This window comes from Zophobas morio, unplaced genomic scaffold (genome assembly GCF_036711695.1).
Source record: "Zophobas morio isolate AGI-343-1 ecotype UQ-CSIRO unplaced genomic scaffold, CSIRO_AGI_Zmor_V1 ptg000007l, whole genome shotgun sequence".
Classification (NCBI taxonomy): domain Eukaryota; kingdom Metazoa; phylum Arthropoda; class Insecta; order Coleoptera; family Tenebrionidae; genus Zophobas; species Zophobas morio.
This window is the reverse complement of record NW_026972112.1, coordinates 1,637,040-1,654,956: the sequence shown is the minus strand read 5'-3', so window position 1 is coordinate 1,654,956 and position 17,917 is coordinate 1,637,040. Positions and strand designations below refer to the sequence as shown.

Sequence of the window (17,917 nt, the reverse complement as noted above, 5' to 3'; positions counted from 1 at the left end):
AACAAAACTTTGTAGTCGTTTGTTGAATAACAAGTGTAGCTTGAAGCAAATTTTGATTTGCTGATGCAATTTACTCAGTATACCATAAAAACCGAGCTCTGTCTTCCACATAGCTAGTAGATATAGCTGTTTAGTAACAACCTAAGCACTAGTAGCTATCGAGTGTGGTGATCCAAAATGAAGATCACCGCTATCCTCTTCATCTCCCTCTACGCACACATTCAGGTACTTAGTCTCCTATTTATTTGATTTTTTTATTTTATCAGTCATAGTGTTGTGAACCTCACGATGGAACAACAATAACTGACTGTATGGAAAGGTCAAGATTAACCGACGATATCTGGGAAAAGATAGAAGCAGGCGATTATAATATACCAAATTAGGGAGCATATTTTTCGTGTACCCATCGAGTGCTCGGATTCCAAACTAAATCAGGCGCCTTGCTGCTTGGCCCAATAAAAAAATACCTCACGGAAAAGAATATCAGTGTGGCGATGCAACATCATATACAACAGCGGTGTTTCATAAATCAGAGGACTCCAGAAATGACGTCTTTGAAATTTGAGCAGAGCATGAGGGGCTTACTAAGAGATGTACCAAAACACAATTATTACTAATACTTCACGAGTTCCAGCATTGTCTCTTGTAATGGATCTTCCTTAGTAAAAATTTTATCACAACTTCAGGTTTTTTTTCTATGACCACTATACATGTCTTTTGTTTGACAAGACATGGAGCTTGAAATGATATTCTAGTAAATATTTTTTCGACGATTTTTTTGGGAGCAGTACTAGCTTATACATACAATAACAATTTAACTAATTAAATTAAACAAAATCATAATTCATTAAAAATACTTCTAAAATAAGATTCTCGTAATTCGTCGATTAACACAAAATTAAGAAAACTCGAAAAGAAAAGTTACAAAAAGTAACACAATTTCTCGCTATAGACAAGATTTATCGTTAAATATACATCACCTTTAACTTTCTTGATCTTTGACGAACCATCACCACTTTATCATTCTCAGCCGTGCAAAATATTTTCATTAACTCAAGAGACCTTCACAAGATCTTAAAGCAGGAAATACAACTAGTGCTCATGAGGTGATTAGATTCCTAGAATAGCAGATGAATCGCTTTATGTTTAATTATCTTGTTTACAACTAACTTTATTCCATGGAATATTTGTAAATGCTCTACATAAATCGGTGCAGAATTGCGTAAAATCATTGTCGGAACTAATGTTTAATAAAGTTTGTTTACTGGATTTATTCTCGTTCATTTTATGTGTATCGCCACTGCAGTGTTGTTCAAAGTGTGATTTTTTTTCGCACTTAAACTAGGAAAAAAAAATGTGAACATAATTCAAGCTTCAGTATTTTAAATGTTTACTTACAACTTTTCCACACACTTTGCAGAATAACTCATTGTCTTTGGTTGAAGAAGGAAATTGAAAATTAGCGTCCAAATTATTCCCTAACCATAATTTGATTTTGTCTTTCATGGTGATTTTACCTTAGGCATTTTGAGGATTCTTTACTGTATGCACAAAAATGAAAACCGGCCCCAGCACACTCACTAACACGCAAAGACACTCACTGTAACTAACAATAATCTTCTAAAATAAAATGCTTTTTCAGAGATTCACCTCCTTCCGGCTATAATCTAAATGAAATGCAGGCCAGCGTCCGCTTCGTTGGTCGTGGAATCCTATTTTAAGCCTTTTAAAATTTACAATTAGGTCGTTTAATTAACACTTTAGGTCTCTAACGGTAAATTAGGCATTTTAGGTAGTAATAAATGGGCGTTAAATAAACAGAATTTTTTAAATTCGGATAAATATATAAATTTCGCTGCAATGCCTAAGTAGATATAAAAAGGCAAAAAACCTAAGATACGAAGCCTACTCATCACTCAGGACGGCCGAGCAGCGGTCGCATAAAGACAAGTCTCGAAGCGGCGTTCGAAAATTCTTCAAAATTTTTGGTATTTCAGTTTCCGAAATATTGGAAATTTTAAGTTATTTGGAATCTAGATCCGTTAGAAACTGTAAAATCTGTAGAACATATAGAATATTCAAAATTTTCAGAATATGTAGAGTTTTTGAAATCTCTAACCTCGCAATTTTTGGAATTCGTGGAATCTCTGGAATTTTTGAAATCTTTAGAATATTTATTTATAATTTTGAGAATCCTCAAATTCTTGAAATCTTCAGAATCTTTAGAATCTCTAAAATCTAACGTTTCTCGAATCGCTAGAATCTCAAATAGCTCTCAAGCCCCGCCCACTCGCCTTCTCTTTTCTTAGAGGGTACCTCATTTGCTAAAATCAGTCTTATCTTGACGGATACTAGCCCCGCCCACCCACCCTCTCTTTTCTTAGAGGGTATGTCATTTGCCAAAATCAGTCTTATTTTAGCTAGTAGCTGTGATTTTGGCAAATGACACATCTTGTAAGAAAAGAGAGGGCGGGTGGGTGGGGCTAGTAGCTACTAAGATAAAAGTGATTTTGGCAAATGATATACCTTCCAAAAAAAGAAAAGGTGGGTGGGCGGGGCTAGCAGCTGCTAAGATAAAACTGATTTTAGCAGATGCTAGCCCCACCCACCCGCCCTCTCTATTCTAAGACAAATCTCATTTGCCAAAATCAGTCTTATTGTAGCAGGTACTAGCCCCGCCCACCCACCCTCTCTTTTCTTGGAAGGTATCTCATTAGATGAATTCAGTCTTATCTTAGCAGATACTAGCCCCGCCCACTCGCCCTCACTTCTCTTAGAGGATATTTCATTTGCCAAAATCAGTCTTATCTTGGCAGTTACTAGCCCCGCCCACCCACCCCCTATTTTCTTGGAAACTATGTGATTTGCCAAAATCAGTCTTGTCCTAGGTAGTAGCTGCTAAGATAAAACTGATATTGGCAAATGAAATACCTTGTAAGAAAAGAGAGGGTGGGTGGGTGGGACTAGTATCTGCTAAGATAAAACTGATTTTGGCAGATGACATACCTTTTAAGAAACGAGAGGGTGGGTGGGTGGGGCTAGTACCTGTTAAGGTAAATCTGATTTTGGCAGATGCTAGCCCCACTCACCCGCCCTCTCTTTTCTAAGAGAGATCTCATTTGCCAAAGTCAGTCTTATAGTAGCAGGTACTAGCCCCGCCCACCCACCCTCTCTTTTCTTGGACGGTATCTCATTAGATAAATTCAGTCTTATCTTAGCAGATACTAGCCCCGAAGCAGATGTCGCGATGGATAATCGAGAAAGACTTCGAACGCACAAGTATGGGATTAAATAGACGCCACCTTCGGAAACGATTATCATTCAGGCGTGTTCAGTCCAACGAATGTTACGAAGAGCCGGACAAGTCCTGGGGAAGGGAGATCTAGGGTGGGCGTAAATGCCCCCCGGAACTAAACCCTCCTGGGGGTAGTGAAAATCTGACCCGGATTTTTTCTCTTCTCCAGATATGTAGGTTAGGACTGAGGCTCGTCTTGCCTGGACATACGTTGGTGGTTGTCGGCTTAGACAACAACAAAATCCAACATTATGGATAATAAAAACAAAAAACCCACTGAGGAAGTGCCGTCGGGTGCACCTCAAACGGAAAACCCAGCCAATGTGGGGTCACAGCTTCCTAAGAGGCTGAGGTAAATAGGCGGAGGAAGGCTCGATTGCAAGCGGAGGTGGCGAATGCCGACCCGCCGAAACTGGGCCCATCCTCCTCCAGGATAAACCTTAAGGGCAAAGGGGAAAGAAAGACCTCAGGGTCAATAAAGAGAGTGCGGCGTTCAACCTTCACACCTCTGGTAGCTGAAAAGCAAAAGAGGATGAGGAGGCGGGAAACTACCTCTAGAGAACATACTCAACCACTCTCTAATGTCAGCTTATGAGAAAAGTTGCCCCCTAAAGAAGGAAGGCCTGGACAAAGGTACACTATGATGGAACCGAAGGCTCAGCCTTCTCCAATCGGGGCTAAGAAAATTTTTCAATAGAGCAAAAAACACTAGGAAAACTGAAGACTGGGAAGCCTATAAAGAACACCGGAAAGAGAAGAAGTATTAAGAAATAAATTTTTGGGTTTTACCCACGCCGATTTTATTCACCGAACAACGTAACACTATGTTGAAAAAGTACCCAAAAAAATTTAGATTGAGTGCAGATTCTTGAAGCAATTGACGTTTAACTTAAACGTTTCAAGAAAAGTATTCTATAGAAAATAATCCATTTCAGGATTGTTTTTATATCGCGTTTACGACAACTTCATTTATCGCCTTTTGTTGATCGAGCTTAAACTAATATTTTGAGGTGCAGGTGCAATTTATACTGATTGTGGATAATAAAAGCCACGTTTATTGGGTGATTTTCTTTCCCAAATTTGCCTTTAAAACTACTTCTAATGTTTATTACTATCATCTCGTAGTCAAGAAAACTTTATAGTCGTTTGTTGAATAACAAGTGTAGCTTGAAGTAAATTTTGATTTGCAGTTGCCATTTACTCAGTCTACCATAAACACCGTGTTTAGTAGAGGTGAGTTTAACAAGAAGTTAAGCACTCTATTAGTTAGTTATCTAATTTTATGACGGCCTTTTTGGTAGCTGTCAAGTGTGGCGATCCAAAATGAAGGTCACCGTTATCCTCTTCGTCTCCCTCTTCGTCTCCCTCTTCGCATACATTCAGGTACTTAGTCTCCTATTTATTTGTTTTTTTTTTTTTGTTTTATATTATCAGTCATAGTGTTGTGATGATGAATCTCCAGTAAGTGACTGTATGAAAAAGTCAGGATTAACCGACGATATCTGGGAAGACATAGAAGCAGGCAACTTTAGTATACCAAATTTGGGAGCGTATTTTTTGTGTACCCATCAAGTGATGGGATTCCAAACTAAATCAGGCCTGTTGCGGACTACCGCAATAATAAACTACTTCAGGGAAAAGGGTCTCAGTCGGGAGATGGAACGTGATATAAAACGGCGGTGTTTCATAAACCAGAAGACTCCAGAAATGACGTCTATCAAATTTGAGAAGTGCGTCAGGGGCTTAATATGAGATCAAAAATACAATTTTAACTAATACTTCACAGCTTCCAGGATTGTCTCTTGTAATGTATTTTCCTTAGTAGAAAATTTAATCACAACATCAGGTTTTCTATGACCAGTCCTTGCTAATACTTGCTAAGATAACACTGATTTTGGCGAATGATATACCCTCTAAGAAAATAGGTATCATTTGCTAAAGTCAGTCTTATCTTAACAAATACTAGCCCCACCCACCCACCCTCTATTTTCTTGGAAGATATGCCCTTGGCCACAATTACTATCATCTTAGTAAATACTAGCCCCGCCCACCCACCCTCTCTTTTCTTAGAGGATATGTTAACCGTGAAAATCAGTCTTGTCTTAACAAGTACAACCCCCGCCCACTCTTCCTCTATTTTCTTAGAAGATAAAATGTCATTCGCCTAAATCAGTTTTATCTTAAAAAGTACTGGCCCCGCCCACCCGCCTTTTGTTTTCTTTGAGGGTATTTCGTTTGCTATAATCAGTTTTAACTACTAGCTAGGATAAGACTAATTTTATCAGATGATATACCCTCTAAGAAAAGAGAGGGTGGGTGGGCGGGGTTAGTACCTGCTGGGATAATACTAATTTTGGCTAATGAGATCTCTCTACGGGTGGGCGGAGTTATTACTTGCACTAAAATAAGACCGATTTTGGCAAATGACATACTCTTTAAGAAAAGAGAGGGTTGAGGGCTGGGATAGTTCCTGCCAAGATGAAACTGATTTTGGCAAATGTTATACCTTCTAAGAAAAAAGAGGGTGGGTGGGCGGGGCTACTGCTTGTTAAGATAAGATTGACTTTAGCAAATGATATACCTTCTAAGAAAAAAGAGGGTGGGTGGGCGGCGCCAGTACATTCCAAGGTAAGAGTGATTTTGGCAATAATTTATATGTAGCACAGATAAATACATAGAAACATGAGTTAATTGTCACTCTGTATGATAATATATATTATAATAATGGGTTTACTTCAAGACGGATGGCTTTTCCTGAAACTGTTTGCGTTTATGATTTGAATAAAAGATATAATATCAGGCAATTAAAAGAATTAATAAAATTTTGATAACTTTATTGTCAACTTCAATTACATAACGACTTATCTTTGTGGGTTAGCAAAGTTCACAAAAACGTGAATTTTTTGTCCACATAACATAAAACCAGTATCTAAAGTCGTATTGACATTGAAACCAGATGTATCCATAAAATTTAAATCAGTATAGGTAAATTTAGTGATAACCCAAAAGCAGCTTTATACTAACTTAAAATTAAATATGCTATAATTGGTTGATTCGATAACTGCTAGGCAATCACATGAGACTTCTCAGATGTTTTTTCTGGCTATCAAAAACAATAGTAATTAGCCACTGAACTTCCATAACCTTTAACTTTTCTGATTTGTTATCATTGTCACCGTCTTATCACTCCCAGGAACCTTGTTTATCTAATATGATTTTTTTGGCTTTCTGCTGAATTCTGTCTATTCGTTCCCACAGGTATTCCTCAAGTTCTTTGTTTTTCAGTGTCTATTATTTCCTACAGATACTCCATGTTCCCCTACAGTCACGAAAAGCTGCAACAAAACAACAAACATCCAAATAAAAAATCTCTTCTGATAATTTTTTGCATTATCGACATCACCTTTAACTCATTTATCACTCTCTTATCACACCCAAAATCCTATTTAAATCAGCGTACCACCAGACATCGTCGTCGTCCAAAATGAAGTTCCTTGCAGTTCTTTTCGTCGCCTTCTGCGTGTACAGTCAGGTAACTCAGTCCTCTTTATTTTCTCTGCCTTACTTATTTGATTGACCATTAGTGTACCGGGGATATCGCACACGAACAAGCTGTAACAGCGTGTGAGCAGCAGTCAGGTGTCACCCCGGAAATTTTGGGAGACTTGAAAGCCCATAAATATGACAACCCCAAACTGGCAGCTTATTTGTTGTGTGTCCATAAAGTGGTCAAATTCCAAAACGAAGCAGGCGAGTTGCAGGGTGACAACATCAAAGCTAAGTTGAAGGAAAAGTACGATGACGCACTGGTACAAAAGGTGGCAGAGGAGTGTTTCGAGAACCACGAGTCTCCAGAAAAGACCGCTGTGGAAGTTAGGAAATGCGCCGACAAGATCTTGCGTTCAAAAACGAATTAAGTGTGTGTTTGCTTAATTATCTTGATCATTTTTGTCCGGAAAATTTTATTAAACCATAGTTACACCTTCATTAACAAACTAGTTTATTAAATAACTATTAATAAATTGGCAGAACATATAAAGAATTTACCTTTAGTTAAATTTAAAAATGTAGTGAGAACTTCAGTTCTTAGCTGGAAGTAAGTTTTTTGTTAATATGTGAAACTATTTTTGCCGATTTTTAATAACACTATGTATTTTAAACATCAATAAACATTCCATTACTTCTAAAGTTTATTACTATAATCTCATAGTCAACAAAACTTTATAGTCGTTTGTTGAATAACAAGTGTAGCTTGAAGCAAATTTTGATTTGCTAATACAATTTACTCAGTATACTATAAAAACCGAGCTCTGTCTTCCACATAGCTAGTAGAAATCGCTGTTTAGTAACAAGCTAAGTACTTTTGGTAGCTATCGAGTGTGGTGATCCAAAATGAAGATCACCGCTATCCTCTTCGTCTCCCTCTTCGCATACATTCAGGTACTTAGTCTCCTATTTATTTGATTTTTTTATTTTATCAGTCATAGTGTTGTGAACCTCACGATGGAACAACAATACCTAACTGCATGGAAAGGTCAAGAGTAACCGACGATATCTGGGAAAAGATAGAAGCAGGCGATTATAATATACCAAATTTGGGAGCGTATTTTTCGTGTACCCATCGAGTGCTCGGATTCCAAACTAAAGCAGGCGCCTTGCTGCTTGGCCCAATAAAAAAATACCTCACGGAAAGGAATATCAGTCCGGCGATGCAACATCATATACAACAGCGGTGTTTCATAAATCAGAGGACTCCAGAAATGACGTCTTTAAAATTTGAGCAGTGCATCAGGGGCTTACTAAGAGATGTATCAAAACACAATTATTACTAATACTTCACGAGTTCCAGCATTGTCTTTTGTAATGGATCTTCCTTAGTAAAAATTTCATCACAACTTCAGGTTTTTTTTTCTATGACCACTATACATGTCTTTTGTTTGACAAGACATGGAGCTTGAAATGATATTCTAGGAAATATTTTTTCGACGATTTTTTTGGGAGCAGTACTAGCTTATACATACAATAACAATTTAACTAATTAAATTAAACAAAATCATAATTCATTAAAAATACTTCTAAAATAAGATTCTTGTATTTCGTCGATTAACACAAAATTAAGAAAAGTCGATAAGAAAAGTTACAAAAAGTAACACAATTTCTCGCTATAGACAAGATTTATCGTTAAATATACATCACCTTTAACTTTCTTGATCTTTGACGAACCATCACCATTTTATCATTCTCAGCCGTGCAAAATATTTTCATTAATTCAAGGGACCTTCACAAGACCTTAAAGCAGGAAATACAACTAGTGCTCATGAGGTGATTAGATTCGTAGAATAGCAGATGAATCGCTTTATGTTTAATTATCTTGTTTACAACTAACTTTATTCCATGGAATATTTGTAAATGCTCTACATAAATCGGTGCAAAATTGCGTAAAATCATTGTCGGAACTAATGTTTAATAATGTCTGTTTACTGGATTTATTCTTGTTCTTTATATGTGCATCGCCACTGCAGTGTTGTTCAAAGTGTGATTTTTTTTCGCACTTAAACTAGGAAACAAAAATGTTAACATAATTAAAGCGTCATTATTTTAAATGTTTACTTACAACTTTTCCACACACTTTGCAGAATAACTCATTGTCTTTGGTTGAAGAAGGAAATTGAAAATTAGCGTCCAAATTATTCCCTAACCATAATTTTATTTTGTCTTTCATGGTGATTTTACCTTAGGCATTTTGAGGATTCTTTACTGTATGCACAAAAATGAAAACCGGCCCCAGCACACTCACTAACACGCAAAGACACTCACTATAACTAACAATAAACTTCTAAAATAAAATGCTTTTTCAGAGATTCACCTCCTTCCGGCTATAATCTAAATGAAATGCAGGCCAGCGTCCGCTTCGTTGGTCGTGGAATCCTATTTTAAGCCTTTTAAAATTTACAATTAGGTCGTTTAATTAACACTTTAGGTCTCTAACGGTAAATTAGGCATTTTAGGTAGTAATAAATGGGCGTTAAATAAACAGAATTTTTTAAATTCGGATAAATATATAAATTTCGCTGCAATGCCTAAGTAGATATAAAAAGGCAAAAAACCTAAGATCCGAAGCCTACTCATCACTCAGGACGGCCGAGCAGCGGTCGCATAAAGACAAGTAAGTCTCGAAGCGGCGTTCGAAAATTCCTCAAAATTTTTGGTATTTCAGTTTCCGAAATATTGGAAATTTTAAGTTATTTGGAATCTAGATCCGTTAGAAACTGTAAAATCTGTAGAACATATAGAATATTCAAAATTTTCAGAATATGTAGACTTTTTGAAATCTCTAACCTCGCAATTTTTGGAATTCGTGGAATCTCTGGAATTTTTGAAATCTTTAGAATATTTATTTATAATTTTGAGAATCCTCAAATTCTTGAAATCTTCAGAATCTTTAGAATCTCTAAAATCTAACGTTTCTCGAATCGCTAGAATCTCAAAACGCTGTCAAGCCCCGCCCACTCGCCTTTTCTTTTCTTAGAGGGTACCTCATTTGCCAAAATCAGTCTTATCTTGACGGATACTAGCCCCGCTCACCCACCCTCTCTTTTCTTAAAGGGTATGTCATTTGCCAAAATCAGTCTTATTTTAGCTAGTAGCTGTGATTTTGGCAAATGACATATCTTGTAAGAAAAGAGAGGGCGGGTGGGTGGGGCTAGTAGCTACTAAGATAAAAGTGATTTTGGCAAATGACATACCCTAAGAGAAGGTGGGTGGGCGGGGCTAGCAGCTGCTAAGATAAAACTGATTTTAGCAGATGCTATCCCCACCCACCCGCCCTCTCTATTCTAAGAGAGATCTCATTTGCCAAAATCAGTCTTATCGTAGCAGGTACTAGCCCCGCCCACCCACCCTCTCTTTTCTTGGAAGGTATCTCATTAGATGAATTCAGTCTTATCTTAGCAGATACTAGCCCCGCCCACCCGCCCTCACTTCTCTTAGAGGATATTTCATTTGCCAAAATCAGTCTTATCTTGGCAGTTACTAGCCCCGCCCACCCACCCCCTATTTTCTTGGAAACTATGTGATTTGCCAAAATCAGTCTTGTCCTAGGTAGTAGCTGCTAAGATAAAACTGAAATTGGCAAATGAAATAGCTTGTAAGAAACGAGAGGGTGGGTGGGTGGTACAAGTATCTGCTAAGATAAAACTGATTTTGGCAGATGACATACCTTTTAAGAAACGAGAGGGTGGGTGAGTGGGGCTAGGTACCTGTTAAGATAAATCTGATTTAGCAGATGCTAGCCCCACTCACCCGCCCTCTCTTTTCTAAGAGAGATCTCATTTGCCAAAATCAGTCTTACCGTAGCAGGTACTAGCCCCGCCCACCCACCCTCTCTTCTCTTGGAAGGTATCTCATTAGATGAATTCAGTCTTATCTTAGCAGATAATAGCCCCGCCCACCCGCCCTCACTTCTCTTAGAGGATATTTCATTTGCCAAAATCAGTCTTATCTTGGCAGTTACTACCCCGCCCACCCACCCTCTATTTTCTTGGAAACTATGTGATTTGCCAAAATCAGTCTTGTCCTAGGTAGTAGCTGCTAAGATAAAACTGATATTGGCAAACCTTGTAAGAAAAGGGAGGGTGGGTGGGTGGCACTAGTATCTGCTAATATAAAACTGATTTTGGCAGATGACATACCTTTTAAGAAACGAGAGGGTGGGTGGGTGGGGCTAGTACCTGTTAAGATAAATCTGATTTTGGCAGATGCTAGCCCCACTCACCCGCCCTCTCTTTTCTAAGAGAGATCTCATTTGCCAAAGTCAGTCTTATAGTAGCAGGTACTAGCCCCGCCCACCCACCCTCTCTTTTCTTGGAAGGTATCTCATTAGATAAATTCAGTCTTATCTTAGCAGATACTAGCCCCGAAGCAGATGTCGCGATGGATATTCGAGAAAGACTTCGAACGCACAAGTATGGGATTAAATAGACGCCACCTTCGGAAACGATTATCATTCAGCCGTGTCCAGTCCAACGAATGTTACGAAGAGCCGGACAAGTCCTGGGGAAGGGAGATCTAGGGTGGGCGGAAATGCCCCCCGGAACTAAACCCTCCTGGGGGTAGTGAAAGTCTGACCTGGATTTTTTCCCTTCTCCAGATATGTAGGTTAGGACGGAGGCTCTTCTTGCCTGGACATGCCTTGGTGGTTGTCGGCTTGGTGGATAATAAAAACAAAAAACCCACTGAGGAAGTGCCTTCGGGTGCACCTCAAACGGAAAACCCAGCCAATGTGGGGTCACAGCTTCCTAAGAGGCTGAGGTAAAAAGGCGGAGGAAGGGTCGATTGCAAGCGGAGGTGGCGAGGATAAACCCTAAGAGCAAAGGGCAAACAACCCGGGGGAAAGAAAGACCTCAGGGTCAATAAAGAGAGTGCGGCCTTCAACCTCCACACCTCTGGTAGCTGAAACGAAAAAGAGGACGAGAAGGCGGGAAACTACCTCTAGAGAACATAATCAACGACTCTCTAATGTCAGCTTATGAGAAAATTTGCCCCCTAATGAAGGAAGGCCTGGGCAAAGGTACACTATGATGAAACCGAAGGCTCAGCCTTCTCCTATCGGGGCTAAGAAAATTTTTCAATAGGGCAAAAAACACTAGAAAAACTGAAGACCGGGAAGCCTATAAAGAGCACCGGAAAGAGAAGAAGTATTAAGAAATAAATTGTTGGGTTTTACCCACGCCGATTTTATTCACCGAACAACGTAACACTATGTTAAAAAAGTACCCAAAAAAATTTAGATTGAGTGCAGAGTCTTGAAACAATTGACGTTTAATTTAAACGTTTCAAGAAAAGTATTCTATAGAAAATAATCCATTTCAGGATTGTTTTTATATCGCATTTACTGTATTTATCGTCTTTTGTTGATCGAGTTTAAACTAATATTTTGAGGTGCAGGTACAATTTATACTGATTGTGCATAATAAAAGCCACGTTTATTGGGTGATTTTCGTTCCCAAATTTGCTTTTAAAACTAGTTCTAATGTTTATTACTATCATCTCGTAGTCACCAAAACTTTATAGTCGTTTGTTGAATAACAAGTGTAGCTTGAAGTAAATTTTGATTTGTAGTTGCCATTTACTCAGTCTACCATAAACACCGTGTTTAGTAGAGGTGAGTTTAACAACAAGTTAAGCACTCTATTAGTTAGTTATCTAATTTTTATGACGGCCTTTTTGGTAGCTATCAAGTGTGGTGATCCAAAATGCAGATCACCGCTATCCTCTTCGTCTCCCTCTTCGCATACATTCAGGTACTCAGTCTCCTATTTATTTGTTTTTTTTTTATTTTATCAGTCATACTGTTGTGATGATGAATCTCCAGTAAGTGACTGTATGGAAAAGTCAGGATTAACCGACGATATTTGGGAAGATATAGAAGCAGGCAATTTTAGTGTACCAAATTTGGGAGCGTACTTTTCGTGTACCCATCAGGGGATTCCAAACTAAATCAGGCCTGTTGCGGACTGCCGCAATAATAAACTACTTCAGGGAAAAGGGTCTCAGTCGGGAGATGGAACGTGATATAAAACGGCGCTGTTTCATAAACCAGAAGACTCCAGAAATGACGTCTATCAAATTTTTAGAAGTGCGTCAGAGGCTTAATATGAGATCAAAAATACAATTTTAACTAATACTTCACAGCTTCCAGGATTGTCTCTTGTAATATATTTTCCTTAGTAGAAAATTTAATCACAACTTCAGGTTTTTTTCTATGACCAGTCCTTTTTTCGGCTTTATTTTCGTTTTACAAATACGAAATTTTCGGCTCTTTCAAAACCATACAAGTTCCAAAATGAAGCAGGCTGACAAAATTAAAGATCATTTGGAGAAAACGTCTTTCACTTTCAGAAAATTTTATTATTCCAAAAATATAAATGGTCGTTGTTATTAAACATTTCCTTCAGCAAAAAATTTTGATCACACATTAACACACAGATTCTTGAAGCAATCGACGTTGTATAAGCTTTTTTAAAAAAATATTGTTTAGAAAATAATCCAGTTTAGTTGATCGAGCTTGAACTAATATTTTATGGTCCAATTTATACTGATTCTGCATTGTAAAACCCAGGTGAATTGGGTTTACTTAACAATTACTCATATTCAGACCTAAATTAAAATATCCTCACCTAGTTTGAAAAAATTATTTCTGTGAAAATAAGTTTCCACCTTCAAGGTAAAAACGCTGGCGTTCACAAGATTTCAGTATTTCTGTCCCCATGAACACCTGATTTACTTTTGTAGGTCGACGTATCACCACATCAGGTGTCAACCATGACTGCGATTATTTTTTGATTGATTAAGCAAGAACAACAACTTCGTCATTTTCGCTTGTCTTTATAACTACTCTTAATATTTTTATTACGATCATCTCGTAGTCAAAAGAACTTTATAGTCTTTTGTTGAATAACAAATGTAGCCTGAAGTAAATTTTGATTTCCCAATGCAATTTATTCAGTGCGGAATAAAAACCGTGTTTTGTCTTTCACAAGCTAGTAGACATCGCACTTTAGTAAAGGTGAGTTTAATAACCAGTTAAGTACCAATTTTTGGTAGTTATCAACCGTGGTAATCCAAAATGAAGATCACCGCTTTCATCTTCGTCTCTCTCGTCTTCGCGTACACTCAGGTACTTAGTCTCCTATTTATTTCCTTTCTTTTTATTTAGTCAGTCATAGTGTCAAAAACCAAAATCAAATGACTGCCTAGAAGAGTCAGGGTTAACCGAAGCTATGTACGAAGACATTGAAAGAGGCAATTTTAATAGACCAGAATTGGGGGCGTTCTTTTTTTGTGCTCATAAGTTGGCGGGGCTCCAAAATGAAGAAGGCAAGCTGCTATTTTCCGCAATAAGACGCCATTTGAGGAAAACCAACATCAGTCTGAAGGTACAACGCAAGATAGAACTGGAGTGTGTGAAAAATCGCAAGACTCCAGAAGCAACGGCTTTGAAGTTTGAAATCTGCGTCAGCCTCATGACGGCAGGTCAAAGGACAAGAAGATTTAACTAATACTTCACAGGTCCCAGCATTGTTTCTTGTAATGTATCTTCCTTAGTAGAAAATTTAATCACAACTTCAGGTTTTTTTTCTGTGACCACCATAAATTAAAATTGTATGACTTTTTTATGGGCGGCTTTATAGTCTTTTGTTTGACAAGAAATGGAGCTTGAGATGATATTTTGAGCTGCTGATACAATATTTTGGCCTAAATTTTTCGTAAATATTTTTTTCGACGACTTTTTGGTACCATAGTAGCTTGTACATTTAATAACAATTTACATAATTAAAGTAAACAAAATCATCATTCATTAAAAATACCTCTAAAACAAGATTCTTTTATTTCGTCGATTAACACAAAATTCAGGAAACATCACCACTATTATTCTCAGGAGCGTTATTGTTTAGCCAAAATGCCAGATATTTCCAAATCAGTACAAAATAAAACTGTTTAGTTGTTTGAGCTATAAAGGTGGTTGTTTTGACTTTTCTTTTCGTGTTGACATCACCTTTAACTCTTCCAGTTATCACTACATTACCACATCTCAGAACCATACATTTCTCAGCTGTGAAAAATATTTTCAATAATTCTAAGAACTCTTACAAGACCTTAAAGCGGGGCATACAACTAGTGCTCACAAGTGATTAGGTAGGAAACTTAAAGATCATTTGAAGAAAACGTCTTTCACTCAGAAGAAAACAGCAATCAGAACAACAGGTAAACCGCTTTATGTTTAATTATCTCATATTTGTTGATTTACAGAAAACTTATTTTTGGAGCAATCAACGTTGTTTAAGCTTTTTTAAAAACAATATTGTTTAGAAAAAATCCGGTTCAGTTGATCGAGCTTAAACTAATATTTAGCGGAGCAATTTATATTATTACTCTACTAATTAAAATATTCTCACCTGGTTTGAAAAAATTATTTCTGCTTCAAAATTATGAGCTGTGGAAACAGTGTTTGTTGTTTTTTGTTTAGCACCCGTCAAGTGTGCTAAATTCGACTTCCACCTTCAAGCTAAAAACGCTGGCGTTCACAAGATTTCAATATTTCGATCCGCATCTGGTGTCAACCATGATTAAGCAAAAACAACAGCTTCGTTAAATATTCTCGGGTGTTTATATAAGTAGTCCTAATATTTTAATTAGAACCATCAACCAAACTTTATAGTCTTTTGTTTAATAACAAGTGAAGCCTGAAGTACATTTTGATGTGCCAATGCAATTTAGTCTGTGTCCAATAAAAACCGTGTTTTGTCCTCCACAAAGCCAGTAGATATCGGTGTCTAGTAAAGGTGAGTTTAATAACAAGTTAAGTACTCTACTATTAATCTTTTTGGTAGTTATTAACCGTGGTGGTACAAAATGAAGATCGCCGCTATCCTCTTCGTCTCCCTCTTCGCGTACACTCAGGTACTTAGTCACCTATTCACTTTCTTTTTTTTATTTGGTCTGTCATAGTGTGATAAATCGAGACCCAAAGAGTGTCTGGAAGGGTTAACCTACGATCTGGTGAGAGACATTAGAAAAGGCAACTTTGATAACTCAGAATTGGGGGCGTATTTTTTCTGTATCCATAAGTTGATGGGATTCCAGGATGCAGAAGGCGACTTGCAGCCTTTCATAATACAGGGTTATCTGAGCAAAAAGAAGATCAGGAAGGAGATAAAACGTAAAATAGAACGGGAATGTTTGGAAAATCTGGACACTCCAGAAATGACAGCTTTAAATTTTGAGAGATGCACCAATTCCTTTATTAGGTTGGCTTAAACAAATCAAATTTTAACTAATACTTCGCAGGTTCCAGCATTGCCTCTTGTAATGTATCTTCCTTAGTAGAAAATTTAGTCACAGCTTCCTGAATTTTGTTCTGTCACCACTGCCCCATCCCGAACAAGTTATTTTCGGCTTCATTTATTCGACAATTCAAACAGTCGACGATTTCAAAAAATCTCAATTTATCAATATCTTTATGAATGAAAATAGAAAAATTAAATTTTTAAATATAATTTGTTTAAAAGGTTGTAGAGCACCACGAATACTGAATTTTTTGAAATCAAAACGAAAAATAAGTGCAGTAGGTGGGATTCCAACACCTCCAGCCGTCATTGTTCGTATCCCACTGGGATTAAAATTAACGCACTGAAATAAAGCAGTTACTGTATGAAAGACACATACTACCCATAAAAATGTCCCGTACAATAAAAGTAATAAAAAAACAAAAAAATCACAAGTACATACATACATAGGTCTTTATTCATAATATAATGATACATGATTAGGCGGACTCGAGCCATAGGCTATTCCACTCGACCTTACAAAATTAATATTAAATGCAAAAACAATAAAATAATAAAATTAACTTAGAGATGCAACAGCTAGAAAAAAATAATAATGTAAATATGTAATAACCACAACAAAAAATATATAATACACACAATAATTTAACAGTAAATATTAGGAATTAAGAATATATATCTACAAATATAGGCGTCCCAGACAAATTAGTTAAGTAGTGGTAAGTGGTTAGTACCTGCTAAAATAAGTCTGATTTTGGCAAGTAACATACCTTTAAGAAAAGAGAGGGTGGGTGGGCTCGGCTAATACTTGACTGATTTTGGCGAATGATATACCCTCTAAGAAAATAGGTATGATTTGCTAAAGCCATTCTTATCCTAACAAATACTAGCCCCACCCACCCACCCTCTATTTTCTTGGAAGATATGTCCTTCGCCAAAATTACTCTCATCTTAGCAAATACTAGCCCCGCCCACCCACCCTCTCTCTTCTTAGAGGATATGTTAACCGCCGAAATCAGTCTTGTCTTAACAAGTACAACCCCCGCCCACTCTTCCTCTATTTTCTTAGAAGATAATATGTCATTCGCCTAAATCAGTTCTATCTTAAAAAGTACTGGCCCCGCCCACCCGCCTTTTATTTTCTTTGAGGGTATTTCGTTTGCTAAAATCAGTTTTGTTTTAGCAGCTACTAGCTAGGATAAGACTAATTTTATCAAATGATATACCCTCTAAGAAAAGAGAAGGTGGGTGGGCGGGGTTAGTACCTGCTAGGATAATACTGATTTTGGCAAATGACATATCTTCTAAGAAAAAAGAGGGTGGGTGGGTGGGGCTACTGCTTGTTAAGATAAGACTGACTTTGGCAAATGATATACCTTTTCAGAAAAAAGAGGGTGATTGGGCGGGGCTAGTAGCTGCTAAGATGAAACTGATTTTGGCAAATGACATACTCTCTAAGAAAAAAGAGGGTGGGTGGGCGGGGCTAGTACCTACCAAGGTAAGAGTGATTTTGGCAAATGAGATACCCTCTAAGAAAAGAGAGGGCGGGTGGGCGGGGCTAGTTCCTGCCAAGATAAAACTGATTTTGGCGAATGATATACTCTCTAAGAAAATAGGTATGATTTGTTAAATCATTCTTTTCTTAACAAATACTAGCCCCACCCACCCACCCTCTATTTTCTTGGAAGATATGCCCTTGGCCAAAATTACTCTCATCTTAGCAAATACTAGCGCCGCCCACCCACCCTCTCTTTTCTTAGAGGATATGTTAACC

General features: G+C 37.5%; 2 protein-coding genes across 6 annotated transcripts in view; both read left to right on the top strand.

Moving 5' to 3' along the window:
* Positions 1-17,917, top strand: part of LOC135124201 (calbindin-32) — a 325,924-nt gene that overhangs the window by 182,493 nt on the left and 125,514 nt on the right. The gene's annotated exons all lie outside the window — the stretch shown is intronic.
* On the top strand, positions 4,619-7,483 carry LOC135124672 (uncharacterized). The gene is made up of 4 exons (XM_064049905.1): positions 4,619-4,678; positions 4,736-5,025; positions 6,704-6,827; positions 6,880-7,483. Exons 1-4 carry the CDS (start codon positions 4,619-4,621, stop codon positions 7,210-7,212), a joined length of 807 nt encoding a protein of 268 aa, XP_063905975.1. The 3' UTR covers positions 7,213-7,483.

Bases quoted from the DNA above. Each gene is read 5' to 3' on its own strand.
- LOC135124672 (XM_064049905.1), top strand. From the start codon at position 4,619: ATGAAGGTCACCGTTATCCTCTTCGTCTCCCTCTTCGTCTCCCTCTTC. The intron at 5,026-6,703 runs GTGCGTCAGGGG...ACATCACCTTTA, and splicing joins ACGTCTATCAAATTTGAGAA to ACTCATTTATCACTCTCTTA. The intron at 6,828-6,879 runs GTAACTCAGTCC...ATTGACCATTAG, and splicing joins CCTTCTGCGTGTACAGTCAG to TGTACCGGGGATATCGCACA.